General features: G+C 38.8%; 1 protein-coding gene across 7 annotated transcripts in view; it reads left to right on the top strand.

Moving 5' to 3' along the window:
- LOC143345929 (uncharacterized) overlaps positions 1-27,230 on the top strand; it is a 409,789-nt gene that overhangs the window by 145,668 nt on the left and 236,891 nt on the right. Inside the window, exon 1 of one of the 7 annotated variants that reach the window (XM_076773553.1) lies at positions 20,537-20,601. The exons of the other annotated variants lie outside the window; for them this stretch is intronic. Coding sequence (XP_076629668.1) covers positions 20,540-20,601 — 62 coding nt within the window. The 5' untranslated portion in view covers positions 20,537-20,539. Of the gene's footprint in view, positions 1-20,536; positions 20,602-27,230 lie in introns of those variants that run through there. 7 annotated transcript variants of the gene reach the window in all.

Here is a 27,230-nt window from a genome sequence, read left to right as displayed (position 1 = left end):
TTTGTAATTATGCCTCGACGACAAAATGTACAGCCTCCAAGCACCGTTTAGGACAAATAAGGTTAAAGTTCGAGATAAATTTACGTCGAGCGTAATCAACGACTCGTATATCATAAAATACCAATTCTTTTGTTGCGCGATATACGATTTTAAACTTTCAAAAATTCGATTCGTCAACACATATTGCAAACAGTACATTGCAAAAGAAATAAAATAATTATTCCTTAAATGGAGCAGGGAATAATCGAAACCAAAATCATATTTATAGATTAGTCTATCCATGCTTCGAAACGATGTTCTGTTCGTGTGTATCGAGATCTTATTTAATATTTAATTTACAAAATCTTATTGATTCATAGGTTGCATAAATTAATTATAAATTCAAAAGAAAAAACTTATATTAATTCAGTACCTATCGAAGAATAAATTAATATCGTTATCGGTATTTATTAACGGGAAACAACGAAACATCCATAATGTATGTCTCGATTAAACGATCTCGCGACAAATTTTCAGCTCGGTTACAAACAGCTCACGGCCTGTTCGAAGGCTCGATTACAATGTCTTCGTCGGCATTTTATCGTTGGCCGAAAACGAAGGACGCCGATCGATCCAAATAATATCTGATTATCATACCAACGCCGAGACACAACCGCGGCCCGATTAGCCGCAGGCGGCGCGTTTACGGATAAATTATTCGTCACTGGCGTAATTATTTCTGCCAGGATCCGTGTGCGTGTCGCTTCCACGAACGCCTGATTTGAATATTTCAAAAGTGGTCTTTCGTTTAGACGACGGACACGTAGTTATTAAAGTTATACCTTCGCCCATGTCGGTGTACATAGAGGAGGAGGAGGGGTAGAAAAAAAAACCACACGGGAATAAATTACAGAGTACAGGGCGCGGGTCCTTGGTGTGCTGGTATCCAAAGAATTTAAATTGTTCAATTGCGAGTTTCTCAATCGAAGAAATCTTGGACTACCCGTGCGAGCAACGTGCATTTAATTTCAACGACGAAAAATTATCGAGACGATGTTTCTCGTTGGCTGTGTTCGTCGCCAAGTTTCTTTCGAACTCCTGTGCTACCTCGGGTACAGATAATTTGCGTAAAAGTACCAGCAGTTGATTACTTTTACTTTCGAGACGCTCGCCACCATCAATCAGACGGAAAATTATCCGGTCTGGTACACGAGACAGTCTAGCAAACAAGACAGATAATTTTGTAGCGTGCATTCGCGAGAAGTCGGCTAGCGAAAGGAATGCTGGTCTGATTGGTGCTCGAATGCCCACCCTGTTGCGCGTATTGGTCGAAACGACGAAGGTGGGGATGGACGCGCCTGCGCAGTCCCGCTTGCCAGCTTCTCGCGAAAGCACAGTACATATTAGATAGAATAGTCTTAGGTTTCGATAATTTGTAGTGTAAATTACGAGGGGAATCTCACTTGGACAACAATACTAAATGGAATTGTAGCAGTAGACCAGTTATGGAAAAAGTGAGCGTGAAGTTTGGAAAAATTATGCTCGAGTGATAGAGTAAGATTAAGTTAGACAAATTGTAATAAAAGAAACCATCATTCACTGTTGAAATACTTGTGTTTACAGATGATTTTCCAATGAAAAATATGGGAAACTCGAGCTTTTCTAGGGCTACCAAATTAAAAATTAACGAATAATATTTTCTGGGGTTTTCTAATATTTCGACAAAGTACTAGGACCTTTGTGGATTCGCGTGTAAAGGACGACTAAGTTCTCTGGGATATTCGAACGATCAATTCTACGTATCGCGATAACTAAAGCCGTGTTTCCCGTTGATACACCGGGCGCAGTTAAAAGCGCATTATGCTAATTTTCATTTTACATTCTGTTAATTGAACATCCGCGCTTGTTGTTATTTACACGGTCGATGCTCGGTATTGGTGTTGTTTCTCCCAGTGATGTTTATGTTAAAATTGGTCGACCGATAAAATCAACCGATAGGTTCTCTCGCTTCCACATCGTCGGCGTTGATCTCTCGTAATTAATGGAATTGCGCCATCGCGATCGTCGTAATAATTTGATCAGAAAATAGTCATCTGCGTCGTTCGCATTTTGTTTCGTTTCGTTACGCGTTTTCTAAGGTTTATTTATATGATGCTTCGTGATCGTTATCACCATCGCAATAATTTCACGGGATTTTTGATGCGTTTCGTTGTTTTCTACGAACCTCACTGCTAACGAACGTGTTCGCGCGCGGAAGTCGTTGATTCAAATCTAATATTTAACTGAAATTAGTTTAAAACAGGATTCATCGTCGGAATCAGCTTGCATTTTTATTAACGCGATTTCTTTTTAATTTAGTACCGACAAGCCACGTACGAGCGTAACGTAACGTCTTCAGCCTAATTTACACCCCCCTCGGGATAATATCTATAAATAATACATAAAAATTAGTTATGATATTTACATAATTAAACGACAAGAGGAACATGCCTGTTTATTCGTTTCTAACGTAATTAAATGGAATAATTTGTTACACGATCGTTGCCATATTTTCGTTCGACGTGCATGGCAGGCGCAATGGAAGAAGAAAAATTTGTTGTAATAGTTCGAGATGACTATCATCGCTGACGATGGCGGTCGTTAGTGTTAATTAATCGAGTACCCGCTCTAATTCTTAACTCGACCTTGATTGTCGATAAGTGATGCGTGTTAACCGTCTCTCATAGTCGGGGCTACGAAACATCAGGGATTTACAATTCTAATTTATATCGTCTACGACGCTTACAAATTGTTTGACAAACTTCTCGTTTCGATCCAATCGACGGTATTCGTATTTAGAGAAAACAAAAAAGTAAAGTTACAATTAGACTTTAATGAGTATTTAGTGACAGATTAAAAGAACGTGTAAATAATTATGAATATTTGTTATCCCTTCGTGCAAGCAATTTAATATTCATCGATGTTGTTTTAAGAGATGGATTATTAATGATACAATTTCAGTATGGAACTGACGACAATGCAATTAATCGCAAACTGCATTGCATCTATCTAATCATTATAATAATGGTAATGACATTTATGGATTGAAGTTCTACATTTAATCGTTTCACTGATCTAATCCATTACATTAATTATTCTACTAACCGTTTCGTTAATTTAATCTGTTAGATCATTTATAATTCCCAGTATTTTACACCTATTCTTATTGGTACACGTCTGGTCTTGACTGTTTTATCAATCGAGTGAAGTTTAAATTTGCTCTATGTTAAGCCAAGAACACACGAGCGTACTAAAAATAAATTATCGAAATCTTAAAAGAAAAGTAATTCGTGATTAACTCTCTGGATCAGTTACAAATTCTTTAATTGACAGTCGGAGTTTTGTCTCTCGATATCTGCGAAGCTTTTCGCGTCGATGCTGCCTGAAACATTAATAGAAATGTGTCCTTACCTGTACGTCGTCTTCCGAAAGATTTGATTACTCGTATCGAGTATTAATCTATGTTTGTAATTATGTCGTGGCGCACCACGACCACTGCAGCGTTATTACTGTTATTTGTGCATCCGGTACAGACACATAGCCCTGAAGGATTAAATTCAGGTTGCCTTCTGATTCGCAAGGTCAGTCTCATTCCGTGCTGTCACTCTGTTATCCATTTATATCCGTCCAATCATCCAGAGGTTCTCACTCTTTCGCGTTCGCCTCGCGTTACGCGAATATATCTTAATCAAGTTAATCGACTTTATATTCCCGTAGCCTTGTTATTAACAGTATCCTTATTAAGAAGACAATAAATACTCGATCGCGATAATTACGGGACGTTCGATGGTATCGAGTGCAGGCTAAAATCGAGCACGGTTAAATTATAGCAGCCCTCGTTCCTTATTCATTCTCGTGTTAATTAGCGACTGATGTTTATTTTTGAAAACATTTTGTAATCACGATGTAGATACGCTCGGTGCAAATAAAAATTATTTATTATACGTCAGTAAATTCAGTAGTTAGATACCATCTTAAAAATATTCTTGTGTAGAGATTTAGTTAACAAAAGAGTTGATCACTATTTAGTTAAAGGTTACATATGAATTTTTGATTTTGTAAAATTGTTTCTGATAGAGAGTCGATGACCCACTGAGACGATTTCGAAAAGGGTTTGTCAGTGTGGTAAGAATGAAATGAGCCATAAATTAAAAGAAGGTCGACCACCTTAAAACCTAGCCTACTTTTCCTCGGGCACCTTTTATCCCGTTTCGTGAATTCTCATTCATTTCTCTTCCTAAAAACTAACCCCTAATTAATCACGCCCAATTCTCTTCTTGTTATTCCGCCATTGATTAAAAACTCAGTTTTTATAGCATCGAAGTAGTAATCTGATGCTCGTCGATATTAAACCTTTTCCCTCAATTTTGTTTTTAATAAAGAATACTACGAAGCATTTAAAATTGATGAATCTCAACTGGAAAAACGATTCAGGAACGGGGACGTTGAAAACGCCCCTCAGCAGTTTCTTTCCCTCAGAGATTTCTATATAAACGAAATTAATGGTCTCGTAAAACGACGAGAAAATATACAGCTATGAAAATTTCCTTCAAAACGACCCAATAAAAAGCCCTTAATCCTTTCATAAACCACGGGTACAAGAGGCGTCATTTCGATAATTTAAAATAACCTTCGATTATTATCAGATAAAGTTTGCGATCCCGATCTTTGGTTCTCCACACCAAAAGCAACTTAACGTCGCCACTCTCAAAGTTTCCCGGTTAATCCGCGCGAGATTGATTAATACTCCAAAGAAGCGTCGTTGCGGATGGGATCCGGTTCTCCAGAATTAGTTCCCGGAGGGGGTGAGGCGATTGTTGCTCGTGCAATATTAAATCCTCCGAAGATAGAAAAGGGGCGTTCGTGCTAAAAATAAAGGTTTGTCAGTATAAAAGTCAAGATACGCGGTACCGATAAGGCGTAAAACTTGGAACAGCCCTCCCTCCCCCTTGTCATTGGCCTCTCTGGCTTCGGGTTGGCAGCCGTGACTCGACGAAAGATAACCTTCCCAGGAAAGTTCCTTCATTACCCGGGTAATTGCATCGTTCTTGGCTGAGCGTGTGTACACCTTAAGCTAGGTTCTTCATCCCGGGACGAGGCGACAACGACGTCATCGTCGACTCGCTGACAACGAAAGAGAAACTTTAAACGAGCTTCCCCGCTCCCTCGCCTTACCGATCACCCTTCCCCTCGCCGATTTCGTTCACCGGTCGTTTAATAATCGCTGCAATTATATCGCTATTTACTTTGGAGATTCGCCGTGACGCTGGAAAATTGCAGGTAACTCGAGATACATTGTCCTTGGCGGTTTTGCGAAACCTCGATATCGGAGAATCGACCAAGGATGAGAGCGTATCGCATTATCGTTCGTTCTCCATATGCCCCGTGGCTGTTTTCACGCGTCCTGGGGACTGTTATTTTTACGTAATTGTCGGTTTTTGGAGTCGACGAGAAAATATGGAAACTCGATTGTAATACTCTTCGTCTCCGCGTGCCTTTTTCAACTGGGTCGGAAGAGCTACGGTTTCGATTATAATTCCGTTTCGCGCAAGATTGGTCGAATTAAGAGAGGTCAGGAATAAATTAATGGTGCTTGGAAAGGAGGTTGCCACGCGTAGAAACTAGGCTTAACACTTGCAGCCATTCGACGCTAAAACTTTTAATTTCTGGTACTGGGAAACGTTTTTACGGTGGGAGACTATACCTTGAAAGATAATTTTAACGAAATGTGTCCGAATATAGGAAGATTTACAGGCAAAATTCATCTTACAATTCATTGTACGAAATATTATATGTATTATAAATTCTCAATAATATTATTGTTTACGTGTCTCGACTTGTGGCCTCAAGACCTCCACTATCAGTCCTTCGAACGTTTCATAGACATTTCAGACGATCAATTTGTTGAATTTATTCAAAATTTACTATTTCCATTGCAAATATTTGAAATAACTCGGAACTTTTTTTATCCATTTAACCCCATTAACACTTGATACAAATTTGGTCTGAAGTTTCTCGAACGCTCTGTATTTGCACTATACTGTTATTGTTGCAAAGTTAAACCGACGCAAGCATCGTCGCGCACCGCGAGGTTAAGTAGCACACGCGAAAGTATTTCGCCCGTAATTAGCGTATAATTTTCTAGAAATTGATAAGAAAGTTTTTCCAGGAATAGTAGCGTGTTTAAAATTACATTTTAAATTACCATTCGGTTGATAATTGCAGCCTGTGTGTGCACAACGAAAATATTTTTCTTGCATCGTCTACGTCTTATCGCGAGGCTGGTCGGGGCTCGAAACAAGTTAAAACGGGAGTTTCGACGTACAAACATGTTGTTGATAATATGTACTATCGCGCGGTGCTATCTCCGGCGTCCTTTATTAGCCGCATGCTATATTTAATCGAGTTTATTTTACCTAACGTTGCAACGAATCTATCGCGGGAATTAATCGAATTTCTCCCGTAACTAGCTCGCGATGTAATTTAAGGATTAAACTCGATTACAACGAAGTACCGATAAATTCATATTTACGAGCCGGCGTTATGAAACGTTACAAATCGAAAGTAACGCGTTCAGGCTGAAAAGCAGCTACTGCTAGCGACTCGACATTGTGAGAATATATTTTTATTTCATATTTTATTTACAGTTACTCCCACTCGTACTCCTACACTGTGATAGCAATTTACTATAAATGGAAGGAAATTCATTTCTTGTGAATTTTTTCCATTTATTTTTACCCAGTGTTGTTTATTACACTGTGTTACTTCTTTTTACGAAGCTATTTTTTTAAAAATATCTTTAATCGTGCACTGTAATAGCAATTTACTATAAGTGGAAGGAAATTTATTTCTTGTGAATTTTTTACATTTATTTTTACACAGTGTTGTTTATTACACTGTGTTACTTCTCTGTACGAAGTAATTTTTTTAAAAATATCTTTAATCGTGCTCGTGCACTGTAGTAGCAATTTACTATAAATGGAAGGAAATTTATTTCTTGTGAATTTTTTACATTTATTTTTACCCAGTGTTGTTTATTACTCTGTGTTACTTCTTTGTACGAAGCAATTTTTTTAAAAATATCTTTAATCGTGCTCGTGCACTATAATAGCAATTTACTGTAAATGGAAGGAAATTTATTTTTTGTGAATTTTTTCCATTTATTTTTACCCAGTGTTGTTTATTACACTGTGTGTTGCTTCTATGTACGAAGTAATTGTTTTAACAATAATAAAACGAATTTAGAAAATTTTCTATAAATAGGATTCACATTTTGAACGATTTTGGGCCTCGAATAATATTTGTAGGCCTTAACCAGTGATAAAAAGAAAGAAAATTGAAAGGTTTTACGGACAAATAAAGTAAAAATCTCATTTTTACTCTGTATTTTTTGATTTTGTAGCAACGAATAAAGTTTGACCGACGTACGATGAGATTGTCTAGAAAAACAGAAATGTTTTTTGAGGAAGTTGTCAGAGGAATCGATTCGTCGTTGTATTCTTGACTCTTGGCGGATATTTTCGACAACTTGGACGATTGCTCGACGGCGAAAAGACCCTTCTTGTCTGAATCAGTTTTCCGCAAACTCTAAATGTTTCTCCCCGCCGTAACTTGGAAACTTTTCGATAGAATTTCACGGTATTTCCAGCAACTTTCCCGTCGAGCGTTCGCCGTCGGAATTTGTGAATCGAAAATCGCTAAAATACTGTACAAGCGCGCTCGACCTCGTTTAGACGCGATCAAAAAGCGAACAAAAATATTAAACATTTTTCGCATCAAATGTAACGACAACGTTCGTTCTTGCAAGTTTAAGTACCTCTTGATATCTCGAAGTACTTTCCAGTAATTGGATACTTGTTCTGAAAACACACAGCGCCGGTGAATTGCTATTTTCTGCGTATGGTTTGCTTAACGGTTACATGCATTCGAGTAATTTTACCGTGCACGTGTATAAATCGATTTCAATATTTTCTGCTGAAAAATTTCCACGTTTTCCTTGAAAATGCACGCGGAGAGAAATTGGAAAAGCCACGATGCAATGGTAGAAATGTAGAGATTAATGTACCATGACCCAGAATTGAAAAGTCTCGTAAGAACAACCGAGAACCGCTATAATTACATCGTTAGTATGAAATTTTGATTTCAGATTTTATCTTGGTGAAAGGTTGCAAATTACTATTTAGTTTTGTTGCAAGATGTGCTACTCCGTCGTGCTACTAGTCAACCATGAATTTCTAATAGATTCTAGAATTCTAAATAGCATTTGAAAATTCACGGTGCATCTGAAGAATGTGTTTTATAGTCCACATTGTACTACGAATATTTAGATATTCGAAGAAATATTATAGCTCGCCTTCCATGAAAAATACCAACTTTATTCTTCATCTTGAGGAATATTTATTCGAGTGTAAAATTGGAGTAGTAATGTTTCCATTCACTACGTTTCTCGTATTTTATATACACTTTACAAGGTCTGGGTTGTTACATTTAATACACGTACCATGAGTTAATAGGATAAGGGGTTGAAAAATAAGATGGGAAATAAATTCTTGTTACTCGAATAAAATTGGAGCATCAACATTTCCATATTATTCACTTACGTTTATACAAACTTTACGAGGCCTGGATGAATTTTTTAGATCCAGTTTAATATACCAAGAGTAGATTATAGTGAAGATGGGAGATAAATTCTTGTTATTCGAATAAAATTGGAGTATCAATATTTTTATATTATTCGCTTACTTTTATACAAACTTCACGAGGCCTGGATGAATTTTTTAGATCCAGTTTAATATACCAGGAGTAGATTATAGTGATGATGGGAAATAAATTCTTGTTACTCGAATAAAATTGGAGTATCAATATTTTCATATTATTCACTTACTTTTATACAAATTTCACGAGGCCTGGATGAATTTTTTAGATCCAGTTTAATATACCAGGAGTAGATTATAGTGAAGATGGGAAATAAAGTCTTGTTACTCGAACAAAATTGGAGTATCAACATTTCCATATTATTCACTTACGTTTATACAAACTTCACGAGGCCTGGATGAATTTTTTAGATCCAGTTTAATATACCAGGAGTAGATTATAATGCAAGGGATTGAAAAATAAGATTGAAGATAAATGCCTATTATTCACGAGAGTTTGTTCTTTGTCTCGAGAAGTTGTAATAAAATTTGACTCCGCCGATAATTAATTCAAATAACGTCTGGAATCTGGTCGGTGACGGGCACGGTTTCCCGAAACTCGATTCAGTCATCGAAACGGTCGCCTCCCGGTCCGATTAATCGGCAAAGGCCGTTACAAATGGTATCTGCAAGGATCCGAGAACACCTCGGTGGCAAGGATTTGGAGCGAAGCCAGAAAGCGATACCTGGAAATCTGTCGGACAACTCGATTTCGTCGAGAGCACGCCAGAGAAACTTGTTTACCGCTCTGATAATGGTATTCTGTCGGGTGCACCGACGGTTCTCGTGTTTCTGCGGCACTGTTAATGGACTTACGACGAATCGCCAGGATTTACACCAGATTACAAACGCATTTACGACTAATCTCTTCGTGTGTGACCAGTCTACCGCCGATTCCCTCTCTCTTTGCCTCTCCGTCCTCTCTCTCTCTGTTCCTCGTTCGGTATCTCTGCCTATTTGTCTTTCTCCGTTCGCAGTTACGTACGTCTCTCGGTCTCCCTTGGCTGTCTATGTTCCGTGGTCTCGGATGCAATTCCCGCCAAGATTAGTGGCCTAGAACGTATGTCATGGTAGGCGATCGGTGCTCCGCATTTTCGGTTGTCTGCTCGTCTGGATCGATGATTATCGACGTCAGTTTGCCTACAAGTATCAATAGATATCATAAATCTACTCCATTCTCACCAGGTTAAACCTCAGGAGTGCATTGGAGGTCAAAAATAACTCTCCAGTTTCGTATAATACGAAGAACAAATCTTCGTCGACGCTTTGCTAGATTATTCTTGCTGTTTCTATTGCCCTATTGCTCTCCTATTTGTACCTCATCGCCACATACTGATTCCATATACATGATTCTTAAAATGAACAGTGATTCGTAAGTTGAACATTTAATTCTCAAATATAGCGAGTAAATTGCTGTCTATAAATATTCTGCTCTACGAAAGATGAACATGTTCACTCCCTATAACGCTGTTAGCTTTTAATCTTCCATAATTCCAATTATGTTTGACTTCTGAAAATTCATTCCAATGAATTATCTAATACGTTCAATTATCAATCAACAAAGTATGAAATTATGATCAATCAATGTCCTCTATTGTTTACGACAGTTTCCCAATTTTAAAAACAATTTACTGAATCGATAAAAATCTTTCGATCCAGCGTATCCCACAGTACGAGGCATGACTCACTCAAAGAAGCCCGTTTCCACGTTTGGTCATCTCCTCGTAATCGATTATGGTTAAACGGTCGTTCCATTCTCTAAACGTGGCCAGGGGTTCGTAACCCCGTCGCGAACGACGAAGAAAACGAACAGTTGACAACTGTGTCGCGACGTTTATTCGTTGCTGAACCGCATCAGCCGTGCTGGTATCACCAGAAGCGGTAGTTTCTGCGATCGGGCAATTTGCTTGCATAATGCGACGCCCACGCTGCTCCCACGCGCTAGTCGCGGTTGAGAACCTTCGTTCGAGTTGTACCGGCTATTAGGGATAATTTGCGACGGCTAACGTCGACTGGAACACGATCGAACGCGATTATGCGAAAATTGATCGACGGGACCCTATGAGAAAATTCTAATTGTCGGCGAACGGCGCGGAATGTACATAACGCCGATGCAACCTCGCCTATACCTCGATCTTCGCGTCGGTTTCGAAAGTGGATCGTTAAATAATTGATAAACCACGAGAACAGTGACGGTGGTTACTCGTGTTTAATGGGAAATAAAAGCCCAGTCCCCTCGGTTCAGGCTAACGAGGGAATTAACGAATAAAAAATAAATATGTGTCCCCCCCTTTAAACCGAGTAACTTTTGTATTTTAACAAAGTGTCTCTTTTTCGAGATATTCAGATTTAAAGTTTCCAAACAAACACTGTTAAAATTACATTTTTGGAAAAATATTCCTGTCAGTTAAAAAATAAAAGAATCTTAATGTATGGATTTTTTCAGTTACATACCAAATCGTCGGAATTTTTAAAACTTCTCTCTACCGTTGTTTACAAAAATTGATTCGCCAATATTTAATCCTGTCTGCTAGTTCTCTGGTTCGTGGATCCTCTTGCATAAAAATAAAATCGTCGATCCGAAAATCCGTGACCAACAATTGGAAATACGATCGATTTCGCTGTACTCTGATTGGCGATAGGGAAAGGTACGCGAAATTGTCTACTTTATTGCAAACAAATACTGTTAAAATTACATTCTTAGAAAAATTTCTGTCAGTTTAAAAATAAAAGAATCTTAACGTAGGGATTTTTCCAATCATATACCAAATCGTCAGAATTTTTAAAACTTCTACCGTTGTTTACAAAAATTGATTCGCCAATATTTAATCCTGTCTGCTAGTTCTCTGGTCCGTGGATCCTCCTGCATAAAAATAAAATCGTCGATCCGGAAATCCGTGACCAACAATTGGAAATACGATCGATTTCGCTGTACTCTGATTGGCGATAGGGAAAGGTACGCGAAATTGTCTACTTTGTTCGACAAGTAACGACTTCGTTACGGCAGAAATTCTAACAAGAGACCGGGGCACGCCTTTCCGCGACGTCATAGCGGGCTAAGAAATTACGTTCTTGTTGGTCGTTCCGCAAAGCCGCCTTCCGTCGAGTCCTTAACTTCTTTAGGGCTTCATTCCCGAAGGTCGTAAGGAGAATCGTACGTACCTTTTGCGGCGCTTGTTCCCACTTAACGAGATGCGTGTTCTCGCGCTGGGAATATAACCGGCTGCACCGAACCCTTTCTTACGATCGGTGTTTTGCAATTCTTCGACCGTGCCACGGGCCCTGTGCTCGCTCTCGAGTTTGTTTGAATATCCGAGATTATATAATAGATACGACGCGTTCCAAAGGTCCCCGGTGCTTTTCCCTCTTCTCTTTTTCCCTCGTTGGGCATCCTTCGCGGAAAGTTTCTACGGGCCGCTGGGAATAGCTTCGTTTTTAATCTGACGGATTCGCGTGGTTATCGCTGAACACGGGAACGCGTCCAATTACAGAACATCCATCACGGATGCAAGTCTTCCAACGTGGTCGTTTCTTTTCGAAGCTTTACGCGTATGTCATACAGTAGTCCCTCGTTTAGTGAAAGAAATCGTCTCTGCAATTATCGAGGTAAATCCAACGACAAGTATTTGGTTGGTCAAAAATCAAGATACAAATAGAAAGCAATTCTTTTGTGGTAGGAAATATTTTTATAATGAATTTTCTGTTCTAACTTGTAACTTATTATATGTATACTATAGTCACTCGTTTATTGCAAGAAATCGTCCCTGCAAGTATCGAGGTAAATCTAACGACAAGTATTTGGTTGGTCAAAAATCAACTCACAAATAAAATATAATTCTTTTATGCATATGTCTTTATCGAGTAATGAATTGTCTGTTCTAACTTATAACCTATTATACGCATACTGTAGTCCCTCGTTTATTGAAAGAAGTCGTCCCCGCAATTATCGAGGTAAATCTAACGAAAAGTATTAGATTGGTCAAAAATCAAAATAGAAAATAATTCTTTCACGTATATATCTTCATCGAACAATGAATTATCTGTTCCAACTTGTATTCTATTACTTTTGCACTAAAATAATTAGCGGAACGTACTGTTGCTTCCAGCTGGATTTAACTTAATTATATGAACTTAATTTATATGAACGCCGTCTGGTAACGGTGTTGAGATAGTAAAAAGCTTGACGAGTTTGTGAAATCGGCCATTTCATATGCAGCAACCTATTACTTTCGACCGGCGAGAGAATGAGCAATCGCATCACTGACCGTCCGTGCAATTTATTGTACAATGAACTTGCGTGGTGAATAGGGTAATAACTGCCGACACCTAACGCAGCCTATTTGCTCTTGTTGCCGAACAACAATGTTACACTATCGAAAGTGGAAGCGTGTTAACCTTTTGTCGACTGGATGAGGCCCTGCTGAAAGCTGAATCGCTCCTACTCTTTGAGCCGTATTGCTACGGCTATTGTTCGCGGTCTGGGTACAACAATCGTGAATTAGAAAGTGGCAAAATGATATCGTCGAGCCCGTTTCGTCGATTTAGCGGCTCGTAGTGGGAAGCGAGTATGGAAATTTAAACTGGTAGGATTAGCGTCTTTCTGTTTAACGATTGGGTATGTCGTTCTTCGAGATATTTCGAAGTGAAATGCAAAGTGTGAGTCTGGAAAGTAATCCTTTGTGATTTATTAATGATTAAAATGTAAACATTTGTGACAGAAGATTTTTAATCGAACCCAGACTTTCATTCGACACCGAATAAAATCTGTTTCTAATCTCTCGAGGTATACCAGGGTCTAAATTAATTCGAAATATAATTCTAGAGAGAATATTTAATAAAAGAACACCTTTCTTGAAAGGATCCCATCGATCTATTCGGAGCGTGGTTCTCAACAAACAGTTTGTCTTTTTCTTTTCCCACCCGCGGGGTGGATGAACACTAGCTGATTAAAGTCAGAACGCCTGAAAGGCCGTCTTTCTGTGGCTATTAGAAGAAATCGATCTATTAATCGGCTGCCGGAAGTCGGCCGAGTGAATTGACCGCTGTTATTCACAACCTGCCAAGATGAAAGAGGCCAAGCTACGTGAGACGCGATTTCACGCCAGCTCCGATAGAAATTTTATGAACAAAATTCAGCGAACAGTTTCATAGAATTGCGTTTAAAATTTCTTTAGAAGAATCAGAGAAAAATATATGCGCCCTATAAGGGAATCCAAACTATGATTTCGTGGAAAAATAAAATTTTTCAGTTTTCAAACTACAAATTTAAAAATAGAAATTAATAGTTTTATACCATTGCTTTCTTTTTGTGTTTCGTCTTGTATAAAAATTGTTTCTGTTTGGAATGTTTCTGAATCATCGCCTGACTCATCGTTATTTTCGTTATTTTTAATCAATCTTTAATTCGTACAGTAATACGTTTGTTTGTAATATTCTGATCGAATGATTCGCAGAAAGCATGGCATAGGTTGGTATATTTACGTTAGGTAAATGTATATCTATATTTTCTTATCGTCGATATTGTTTGGATAATAGGTGTTTCGGTTAGAAACATCCAAATGAAATAGAATAGGAATTGCTGAAACTTCTTTGAGTATGTAGCATCAAAGTAAATATCAAAATAAATATAGAAGACAGCATAAATTATAACAGTAGTTATATTCATCGAATAGAGGATGAAATGTCCTCTAAAAAGAATGTTCATTCAAGTCGATAATTAGTTACAGAGATATGACGATTTTTCGACAAAATATAAATCGTGGTAGGCAAGACAGACTACATATTTATCTCAGAAAACAAACAATAAGAATAGAAATAGATATTGAAAAATCCATTGTGCTACAAGAAAAATCGTGAAGTTAAATGACGCTAAAATAACGTGGTAGGTTTAGGTTGTCGACGTCGAAGTGTTAATACGTCGAACAATAGCGGGCAATCGAGCGTCGTAGTCAGAAATAAAATTAAATCAAAAGGTTCTTCAGACCGTGGAGGCAGGGGAGGTCAGGGATGTCGCTTCATACCTGAAGAAACACAGTCGATGTTGCGTTTATCGCTCTTTCCACGTCGGAGTTTGAATATTCAGTGGTTTCTCGCGATGAGGGGGAGGAACAGGAACGAGAATGAGAAAGGGCCGCGCCAAGGAAATCCAGAGGCAGGAGGGATAAGCCGGCTAGAATCTGGTGTACATCCCCGTTTAGCAATTAGCATCTTGTATTTCGAAGCCGGAGTTTCCTCCGGACGGAGCCGCAGGAAGAAAGCGGGTTCTGAGTCACCCGTAGTCAGACCCTTGCTTTCCTGCCAGCCCCGTCTGAATATTGTTAGGTTCGGTGAATTTAATTCCGCGGTCGTAATTTAGTGGGCATTAGTGATGTTCCGCGTCGAAATTCCGGCTGCTCTGGCGGCACGATTAATTTCTACTTGAACTTTGTTTGCCTCGATAGAGGAGTTGAGTGCTTCTTCTTCGGCGTGCGTTCTCCCTCCCCTCCGTTGCTTCGTTTTCCGCGATACGAAACGCGAAGTTGGCTGAAACGATGGGAAAGCGTAATGCCTCGACCGTGATTCGTTGTTCCCGGCACTGTTATCTTCAAACTTATGCACTTTAAGAAAGAGACGGCATTATACGCGGCAATGAGAACGATGGAAAGAGGACAAGTTTGGAGCGTTCGATTCTGAGAGTCTTTCAGATATCGACCAGGAGAAATTTGGTGATTTTCAGGATTTTGTTTTGTGGAAATTGTTGTGTAATTTTTCGACTTTTTAGTATATTTTTATTTGCGTTTAACAGGTTCGCGTTTATGGTAATTTTATTCATTGTGGTGATTGCTTTCAATAAAATATAATTAATGGGCTCAGCTGAATGTTTTTACTGTAACGTAAATCTCAGTGTGAAATTTATTATATTTGAATATAATAGTTTTAATCACAGTAGAGGAAAACACAAAACTAAAATCATTAATTTTTTTAAATGTATAATATGAGCTAAAGTAAGAATATGTAAGTTATCGATGATCGTAGCTTTAGCTGTTAATGTAACTTTAAATAAAATAAAAACAAAGTATAACATTCTACATAATGTAACAATGGTCGATAGTTTATAGTTTAATTATTTGTAGGAATACAAAATGGATAACTATTCCTGTCACAAATATGTCACCTTAAGGGGATGCACACTTTTATGGGGTTCAAAAAATTGTTTTATTTGCTTATTAAATTGTATACAGGGTGTTCGACCACCCCTGAATAAATATTAATGGGAGATTCTAGAGGCCAAAATAAGACATAAATCAGGAATACCAATTTGTTGATGGTGGCTTCGTTAAGAAGTTATTAACATTTAAAGTTCCGCCCGTACTGAATTTTTTTCTCGAAAATGGATAGGATTTCGAGGGTATGTTTATTGACCAAAAATAATTATAATTGACCCCCGCAACCGAAAATAATTTTTTCAATATAATTTGAAATTTTTTTTTTTCGCCAAAAAATTTAGGCACCTACCCCCTTGTCGATTTTTCTTAAAAATTCCTTTTTCATTTTTAGTCATTTTGTTTGACGCCCTACAGAAAAGTTGTCTAATACTTTTTTGTAGGTACCCATGAGCACTACTTCAGAAAAAAGTTTCATTGAAATATATTCACAATTGTAGGAGTTATGGCTGTTTGAAAATTGAACCATTTTTATGGGGGTTTTCTCATTTTGCGTGGTCAAGAATCAACTTTTCGGATATTTTTATAACTGCTACACATTTTATACTAAAATACGCGTCATTTGCCTTTTTGAACATCAAAATCGTCCAATCCGTTCAGAAGTTATGACATTTTAAAGATTCGCATGAAAATTCGGGCAGACATTCCTGGTCAGAAATTAGATTTTCGGTAATGAATTTTTTTCTTGAAAGTGGATAGGATTTCGAGGGTATATCTATTGACCAAAAATTATTATAATTGATCCCTGCAATCAAAAATAATTTTTCCAGAACGATTTGAAATTTTTTAATTTTGTCGGAAAATTTCACACCTTCTCGAATTTTTTTCTCGAAACTGGGTAGGATTTCGGAGGTATATCTATTCATAAAAAATGATTATAATCGACCCTTGCAATTGAAAATAATTTTTTTAGAACGATTTGAAAAATTTTTTTTTCGCCGAAAAATTCCACTACCTACCCAAATTTTTTTCTCGAAGAGAGGTAAGATTTCGGGGATATGTGTATTCATAAAAAATGATTGTAATTGACCTCCACAATCCAAAATAATTTTTTCAGAATGATTTGTAATTTTTTAATTTAATTTTTTAATAACTTTTTAACGAAACCCCAGTCAAAAAATTGATATTTTTGGTTTTCGTCTTATTTTTGCCTCTGGAATCTGCCATTAAAATTTTTCCCAGGGGTGGCCGAACACCCTGTATACTGTGGAGAATATTCTATGAGAGATTCATAAACAGTTTCTAAAAAAATTGGATTATTAGGTGCTCTTCAAATTTTTTTTTTATCTAAAACGTCCCTATTTATTTAGGAACTAAATTTATATCAATACAATATATTTTTATTTAAATATTTATATCACGTTTGTCTCACAGACCATCAGTGTATAGTAAAACAAAAGATGAGGGTTAATTGGTCCATGCATATTTTTAATCGAGTTCAATCAACTTCGTTTTACCTGCCTACATCATAGTATGTTTTATTAATTTATCAGTTAATTATTCAGCACCGTTTTTTTTATGTTTTTACTGACCCTTTTCGCACATTCTAGTTTCTCTATGAAAAATTCGCTATCTTATAGATTCATGTTAATTTATATAGCATAAATTATGCTAATGTAGTTCTAATAAACTTCTATTGATACTCACGCGCTTCGATATACGGATCAAAATCCAGTCGATACACATGATACGTAATTTATACCCGAGCATAATATGGCAATAGAGACCGAAATCATTTGTACAGTCATTGATAACAGTGAAAGTAAATTTCAATTAGGTCTACTGTATAATATCTTTCAGTCACTGTCATTAAAATATTTATCTGGCTCCATAAATTTTATTAAATACCATCTTCTCTCCAGTTAAATAAAATATACTGATAGATCCATTCTCTGACCATGGATTTCTCGATCTTTCGACAACTTTCAAAAATTATACGCGTTCTAAGTATTCTGTGCTTTCAAGGAAAAGAAAACCAAAGGGTTTAGATCGTTTCGTAAGGCGCTGGAACCCTTCGACCCTACAGAAACTCGAAAGAGGGTTTGCAAGGTTAATGTTACTGATAATATAAAACAGAATGCCCGGCAGGATTTTTTGCTTTTTAATAACGAACGCGAAAAAACTCGTTACGGTCCAACTACTTTTTCAACCCCTTGATGCCACGGACGGGAATAGCTAGGGGAAAAAGCGCGACATTTGGCCTGTCACATGGAATCGATTTCGCGGTTGAAACGCGCTTTTTCCCGTCGGTAGAAATGTCGGCGGAAAGACCGATCGAGAAAGGGCGTCTGGGCTTTCCAGCTTGAGCTACGACCTCGTTTCCATGAATTGTGAATTACACATGCCTCTGTCACGGGTGCACACCCTTGCCCGGGACATACGCGATGATTCGGCTAACATGTATGCGCATACAATGTATACATTGTATGCTCGTGAATCACGCGCCCGCGTGATTTAATCGCTTTGCTTTGTCCGGCCAAAGGTGTTTCCGTTATCGAATTACCTCAAATTCACGTATGTACTGCTAGCCAATAAACTATTCGCCTACTCTATATTAACTGACAACTTTTTAAAAAATCCAGTCAATATTTAAAATTTCAAACAAGAATGTACTTAGAAAAACGAGAGTTCTCAAAGCCTTAGTCTTCTTATTTCTTCGCGATGAATTTTTCTTGGTGAAATAAATATTATTTTGCAAGAACGTGCGAACGTAAACGCATTACAGTAATCGAATCGTTTGATTAGCGATACAGTGATACCTTTCCGTAGGCAGAGTTTAAAATTTCAAACAAGAACGTACTTAGAAAAACGAGAATTCTCGCAACCTTGGTCTTCTTATTTCTTCGCGATGAAATTTTCTTTTTTGATACAATGCGTGAAATAAATATTATTTTGCAGTAACGTGCAAACGTAGACGCGTTATAGCGGATCGGCAGATAATCGAATCGTCGAGCGTTTGATTAGCGATACAGCGATACTTTTCCGTACGCAGAGGCACGCGCGTAAAAAGCATGCACGAAAAGTCCCTTTTAGGGGATGCTTTCAACGCTTTTCCCGCTGACGCTGTTCTGGCTCGTTCAAATATTAAAATAAACGAGCGGGAGAAGCGGAAACATGTTCCAGCTTACAAAAGAGATTTTCCACTTTACCGTAACCCGGGAGCCCGGGGTGGGAAAAAGGGGTTGAAAGATGGAGGGTATAAGGTTCCGTGTACTTTCGTCTGCCTTCGCTTCTGGGGCAAAACAAATTTGCAGACAGGAAGACACGGCGACGCTTCCCGTCTAACTGATCGGCGACTTTTCCTCTTCCGGCTGCGAGGAAAATGGTGACGAATTTCTGGAAAATATCCACCGAGACGCGCGCGAGGGAATGTTTTCTTGCGTGAACCGATTCCGTTTCAACCCCCTGTCGCGTCGATTTTATCTTACGACGTATACATCGCGTTATAATATTTATTGTATGAAAAGATACTCTCATCCCCTTTCCAAATGGGTTTTAAACATTTTTGGTCGGACGTTTGATTATGAAAAACGAGAAAAGTGAGGATTTTAAACTAATATCAGGAAGCTCTGCAACCGGGTTGCAGGTTTTACTACAAAAGCACAAATAATAGAGAGAATTTTTTCGACGAGCGCGTATAATGGAAGCACGGATAATGGTTTCTTGTCAAATACAAAGAACGAGTACTCGAATCGATTCAACCGTCTCTCGACAAACTCACGAAATACTTATAAAGGTTTTTGAACTTTACACAGAGATATACATATAATTCATCCACAAATTCTCTGGTTGTTAAAAGGATCTTTTTCTAGTATACAAAAGCACAGACGAGGTATACGAGTAGACCTTATTATTAGATAAAAAACAAATTTTTAAGAAAGTTTGACAGGAGGTAGGTGTCTAGATTTTTCGACGAAAAAAAAAAATTTCAAATCGTTCTGGAAAAATTATTTTCAGTTGCAGGGATCAATTACAATCATTTTTGGTGAACAGACATACCCCCAAAATCCTACGCAGTTTCGAGAAAAAAATTCATTACCGAAAATATAATGTCTGACCACGAACGAATGATTCCCCTGAAGTTTCATGGGTACATTTAAAGAATCATAACTTCCGAACGGATTGAACGATTTTAATGTTCAAAAATGCAAACAACGCGTATTTTTGTGAAGAATATTTAGAAATTCTAAGAATGTTCAAAAAGTTGTTCTGAGTTTCTGAAAACTACGTTGAGAAAATACATTGGATCTAAGATCTACTCGTATACCTCGTCTGTGATGAAAGTACACAAAATTCGACATTTCGGATGCACCAACCCAATAGTAATGATTCTTAAAATGATAAAAAGTGATTCGTAAATTGAACATTTCTGTCCTTCGCTGATTTTAATTGAACAGAACGCATGAAAAACGATCCAGAGTTTAATAACCATCTGGTGTCGCATTTCTAACTCTGCAGAGATGTTCATTTAACGAATCATCGCTGTATTGCGATGAGGAATGACTCGTTCGAGAAACGAACCGTGAAATATTATTAAAAATATCGCTTATACGCGTACAAGCCGCGAGGCTCGTACAGATAGAGTCATTTTAACGTTTCTTTTCTTTTGTGTTGCAGGTATGTTCAATGCATTTCTCATCGAGCCGACGCCGGCAGCCTGGCGATCGTGCTATTCTCGCTGCGATCACGTATGTATCCTTGCACGTGTACAGCGTGTCGATATTAATAATGAATGAAGCTGTTGCATATACAGTCCGTCTCGTTCGTTCGAAATTCGCGCATGATTTCGCCCGGCCGCTCCAATCCTTCTCTCCACCTATTCCGCGATTATTATGTGCATATTTCATTTCTTTCGCCGGTCTGGAAAAATATCGTTCCCGTCCTGGAATAACGCAATTACAACTACTGATACGATTTTTCCGTTCTGTTCTCCATTTCCGGTAAATACGACGGAATTGCGGATTATGCAAAGCTTGGAAACGCCGTGGACACATTTTATTCTTCCCGGTTCACGATTCACCTCCCTTTTCCTCGTTGATACGGAAATTATTCTTTTTCTCGCGACCACGCTGATTCCAAACTTATTTACAACTTATTTGGATTATAAATTGCCGTTCAAACCAAATATCGCCGGTTCTGTACCGATAAAATATACGTTTTTAAAAGTTTGTAAATAATTGCGTTAGCAAGTTGGGTATTCGAACGCGATTGTCGTTTATATTTTATTCGTTTTGTTGTAAACCAACACGAGTCAATGTGATTTACGTTCACTACCAATGGAGTAATATTTCAGTGATAAAACCAACAGATAAAATTGTGTGTAATAAACTTATCGTACGAAGGAGTATCGTGGGATTTTTCAACATGCACGGAACAAAATGAAACGCTATTTATTTCCAATAATTAATGTATTCTTTGTTACCTCTAATATTTTTTATAGATTATTTTCCAACAATCCTCAAACTTTTTCCAAATAAATTAGGGTTTCTTCGAAATCGTATTTAAACAAAATTGACATCGTTCATCAACCAGTTTAGCTGAGAATAAAATCGGATCTCGAAACGAGAATATGGAACTGGGATATAAAGTTTCTCTGGGATCTCATAGTCGTAAAAAGAAATGAAAATATATGGTCGGATGGCGTCGTATAATTTGTATCGCACAATTTGCAGCGTCTTGAGTTTCTTGTTGCTGAATTAGTTCCGGGTGAATTCGATTTCCTTATCAGTTTCATCCCCCATTTTCACGACGCGAGGAATCAAGATGAAACGAGACCGAGGAAAGGGGAATCGCGGACGCGGTGATTTAAAACGATAGAATATAGGCCGTCGGGGGCGGCGGTGAAGAAAGAGGAAAGAAGATTATAAGTGTCGCGTTCCATTTACCACTCTCCTGTTTTATCCAAAGAGGTTTTTACGCTCGAGTCGGGCTCGGTCTCGGCTCGAGGCAATATCCATAACAAAATCCGCCCGGTTCTTCTTGTCTGCTCATTTTTTGCACGGACGCGTTAAATAAATCGTCCGTAAAAAAGATGCAATTCGTTTTAAATTCGCGTCGAACGGTCTATACGAAATTCGTTCGGGATCCCCACGTTTTATGTTTCGAAAACACTCGAACGTTTCTGCAGTCGAGTGTTTTTCCATAATTATTGTGCACTGTTACGTCCATAAACGTCGTGTGCCAATTCGTACGATACGACAGAATGCCTAATGACGTCATGTTTAGCCTCGTATCGACACGATACGTAGAGACATAGTTTTTAGCGCGACGCAACTATGCACGTATCGCCATAAATGTAAAGTTAATTCAATTTCGTTCGCTTTTAGACTCATCACGCGTTTCTCTGTTGTCACGGTACCGAGCAACAAAGGTCGAATAATTACAGTTAGTCGTGAGAAACCACGCGAGTGTGTCACGCACGTGAAACCCTCCCTCGAAATCGCGAACGAAATTCACGTTTTCGAGATCCTCGAAAATTCTTTGTACCCGCTGAAAAGCGGATCGCAACGTTCGTTTGTATTTCCCGCGAGCGCGCGCGACTGTAAACATCTAAATGAACTAAATAAACAACCGTCGGGGGGGAAAAAATACCGCATCCCTTTCCGGTGTTATCCGGACGGGGGATGATCAAAGTACACCGCGGCGAGCTTCTCGAGCTTTTTAGAAATCGCTTTTATCTCGGTCCTCTGTCGCCCGGAGTCGACGAGCGTCAACCGTATTTGTCCTGGCCGTTTGTCTACGAAGAAGTGGCTTCCACCAGTCAGCCAGAGGTGGTAATACACCGTGGCCCTGGAGTGAACGTTCCGTCGATCTTCCCGGGGTGAAAGTGGACGGCTACGAAAGCTTTTACGAGGGCGTCTCTGTTTTTCTGTTTACGCGCAACGAGAATCACTCGAAGGAAGCAAGGGATGCTCCACGGATATCCAGCCGTGTCTGTCGTAGTAAATACGAGGGTGATCTGGCCTCTTCAGCCGCTGTTTTCTGCGTGCTTCTGTTCGATGGTGTTGATCAGCGACGCGCAAACCGGAAAGATCTATCCACGCCACTGCTCATCGGGAATTTCGATTCGAGCGAACCTATTAGCCGACCTTGGCAACGTACCATCATCGTTGCTCGTGAAATAAACTTTGACAAAATGGTCATCTTTGCGAGTGTGACGTTCCTTTTTACGTTAAGCAAAATATAATACATTTGTGGCGCTAATTTACTGCGGGTATGAACTTGTGAGAATCGTAGGAGGACAAAAAAGAAAAGGAGGGGGGCTGCTAGTGGACTCGTCAATAAGTCTTCCTGGCAGGCCCTGCCTTAGACGACTGGGATATTGGGAAGTTTTTTTTTTGGGTTTCTCACTGGGTGTGTGCAGTACCTCGGGTTTCTCCCTATGACCTGCAATTAGTTTGTTTAGTTTGTTGGTTGTGTTGTGCGGTGTTTTATCTTGTTAGATTACATGTTTGAGGTTAGAGGGAAAACTTTCAAAAACCTCTATGACAGGATATTGGTAAGTTGGTCGAGCGCTTGTGAGAGCGCAACCCCTCTGGTGGCGAGCATGGGAAGCCACGCTACATATTCTTTAGATCGCACGTATCACGCGAAAACCATTGTCCTTCACCACTGATATTGTACACCAAAGTGAGATCTACGATGATGCTAGGAATATTATTACAAGGAATTATAAATGTAACGTTAATAAACGTAATAAATTGAAGATATGATGACATGGTAACTGACACAGTCAAAGTATTAACATGTTCACAGCTAGATTAAAATCGTGTAATATTCTGCAAGATTAAAATTTTAATTTCAAATCATTGTAAACTAGTCTGAAATTTGATTCAGATTTACTTTTGTAACCTTGCTAAAATTCATAAATCCTACTCAAACTTTTTCCCCTCGACGTCTCAACTTGAGAATTTATTTTTCTAGCTCCATAGCATTTTTTACTAAATCCTGTCACTCCATATATGAGTGTCGAACGATGGGATTCTAATTTATGTTTGCTCAAAATAATCGACGAAGAACCCATCTATTAATTTTTGTCTAGTTTGGTAGGGAAATTCGATCGAAATTCAGTGTAAGAAAGGACGCGCGATTTGAATAGTTTGCGAGCTACCGACGCCAATGATGCAAGGAGGACTTCTGGGGGGCTCGATAGAAACGCTAAGTGCATTTGGCCAGCTTCCAACGAAACGACGACTTGCACGGCTTTCCTGGACGCGGAGTCACCGTGGCACACCCCCAACCCCACCCACCTGTCTCCTTTCTTTCCTCGATCCCTTCAGCGCGTCTGTCACGATTCTTCCAGCGTTCAATCCCTTCGAAGTTTCCCCGAACCTTTTTCTCGTCTACTTGAATTCTCTCTACCAGTCGTTTCTTCCTCGTGGCGCTGTTGGAATCCGGACGAGAAACCCGTGGACCGTTGATTTATTGACAACGTAATATATTTCAACGGTAGTTTCTAAATATAACGCTGTTCGCGACAAGAGTTCGAAGGCCAACATTCGTCACGCGACGCGACGCGGACAGAAACGCTCGCGGAATTCTCTCTTTTTCAAATGGGGACGCTTTTCCGACAAATATACGGTAATCCCTGTTCCCGAGCGATCAAATTGCGACTGCGAGTTCACTTCAAACCGATGCGAATCGCGATTTTTCTCGAGGACTAGCCTCATATTATGCGAAATACAGTTTTCTTCAATCGAATTATTTGCACTAATAAGAGATTTCCCATACAAAATATCGATAACGCTGTAAAAATTGTCAAATTACGCGAGTTCACTTCAAACCGATGTGAATCGCGATTTTTCTCGAGGACTAGCCTCATATTATGCGAAATACAGTTTTCTTCAATCGAATTGTTTGCACTAATAAGAGATTTTCCATACAAAACATCGATAACACCTTCAAAATTGTAAAATTACGCGAGTTCACTTCAAAGCGACGCGAATGGCGATTTTTCTCTCGAATCGAAGACTACCCTCGCTTTATGCAAACTTCCCTAAAACACTTATCTACACACTTTTGAATCGATCAACTCGTTTGTAAGTATCATACCGTATTGTTCATGCTTTCGGGATTAAATCTCAGACGATTTTATATTTTCAAAAACTAGAAATCTATTCACGGAGCAGTGGTTATATATGCACGGAGATTGAAATAATTATCATACAGCTGATTTAAATCAATGACGCAGATGTCATCTTGTGATTCTGAAAATATATTGGTTTGAGGAACAGTTTAAGAACATGTTAAAAATAAAATAAAGCTGACGATTGAAACATACTGACAATTCCAAACTATCAGTAAAATGATTAACGTTTTAATAATCTTCATTCATATAATATACCGGCGTTTTCTTAACAAGTACAAATATCCCAAGGAACTGTATAAAAGAGGAAGAAATAAATAGCAACTTTGTTAGCTTCATTAATTATTCGTAGAGCAATGTTTAATATTTCCTGTACGGATTTGATTCTATACTTTTAGCCGGTAGTGTACGTGTAGATTATTCATCATCTTCTGAGAATCATCGATTTCACTCACCGCAACGGTGCATCCGTGTTCGTGACTCGATAATCGACGGATGCCAAGATATAAATAATATTTAAATGCATCGCCGATACACGCATTATACAAGCAGCGCAACTATATGACCACTTTCATATTTCAATACTAATATCGTTAAAATCGGACCGAGAAGAAAGTGGAGCAATTCTACCCTAACAATATATTAAATATAATTCGATAAATAAAAATTACCTCGACAGCCTGTAAATTTTTAATTAAAAAGCGTTCCATAGTTTTCCCAGAAATGTACGATTCAATCTGGTACACTCGTTCCACTTTTCTTTAGAAAAAAATTCCCCCACGCCTATGTTATCATTCTCATCGAGTATCACACTTTGGGGAAGTGCGTAGAAAAAATTAAAATCTTCAAAAATCAACAAATTATCACCTCATCGATCTAATATTTTAAGTTTATTCGTGGTTCTCGACAATCTACAGAATACTCGAGCGTTAAATTGTTTGAACGGTCTTGGTTCTGGCAGAACTTCGTTCATTTATCATTTGTCTCCCGCTTAACGAATCGTTGGACGACGCGGGGGGAGCCGAGGTTCGCGCATCGTCAAAGCGAATCGTCCATTCGTTTACTTTGAATCATCGCGGCGCGACTCCTGCACGAAGAAAATTCAAGGGATCCCTTTTTCGTTTCGCCTGGAGCTTTCGCGACGGCGGTTCAGGGCTTTGTGGTCGCGCGGTTGAGCCACCTTTGTAAGAGTGACGGAACGTTAAGGCGCGCCGCGCAGGGATGCGAAAAAGCTTGCTGAGACACATTAGTCTCGGCGGGGGTCAACGAGTGAAAATAAATGGTCCATTACTTCACCGAGTGGCTGCCTATACGTACTACAACGTCCCCCGTGTACACGAGACACCCTCCTCCGCTGGTCGCTTTCGTTCTGCTGGAATTTCACGGGGCAACGATATACGAGCCAACGCCGAGAATAATAGAACGTAAATACTGCGATGAAACGATAGAACCTGTTACGCCGTTATTATCGGTCCCCCGGTTCCTCGTCCAGCCAGCCAAGGGCATGCGATCGATGACCATTCCTTCCCTTTTTGTCCCCTCGGTGATACCCGCCTATAGAAACGAACGATTCAATCTGGAAATACCGTGACTCATTGTCTGGTTCATTTTCTTATTTTCTAACCAGCCCCAATTGGCCCTCGATCGTCGCTGCGCATTTGGCAAATAACGCGAATCCTATCCTCGTGTCGTTCCATAAAATAGAAGTCGAAAGAACTGCAATATATTATCGCGCAGTCTCTCACAGAAATATTAATTTGTAAAAAATTTCCCGATGAAAATGAGTGCAAACAGTACACTTGTTGCAGTAGTCCTCGGTTATGTGACACAATGTTTCCCCGATTAGATGAAACTGGGCTCCTCTTCACCACTGTTCACGTTTTTCCAGTGTGAGAAATTCGTCAAATTTTACTCTCACTAGAGAATAAAGAATCTTCCATGATTTATTCATGAATACAGAATGATGATTTTATTAGGTGAAAAATTATTCCTCATTGACTAATAAGTCTCTAGTGTTTCGCAAGATTTATTGGAATAATACTGTATTCCTCGGTTATGTGACACAATGTTTCCCCGGTTAGATGAAACTGGGCTCCTCCTCACCACTGCTCGCGTTTTTCCAGTGTGAGAAATTCGTCAAATTTTACTCTCAATAGAGAATAAAGAATAATGATTGAATCCCCATGATTTATTCATGAATACAGAATAACGCATTGACTAATAAATCTGAAA

This window comes from Colletes latitarsis, chromosome 9 (assembly GCF_051014445.1).
Source record: "Colletes latitarsis isolate SP2378_abdomen chromosome 9, iyColLati1, whole genome shotgun sequence".
Taxonomy (NCBI): domain Eukaryota; kingdom Metazoa; phylum Arthropoda; class Insecta; order Hymenoptera; family Colletidae; genus Colletes; species Colletes latitarsis.
Note: the sequence above shows the minus strand (reverse complement) of the source record. Positions and strands in the feature narration are given on the sequence as shown.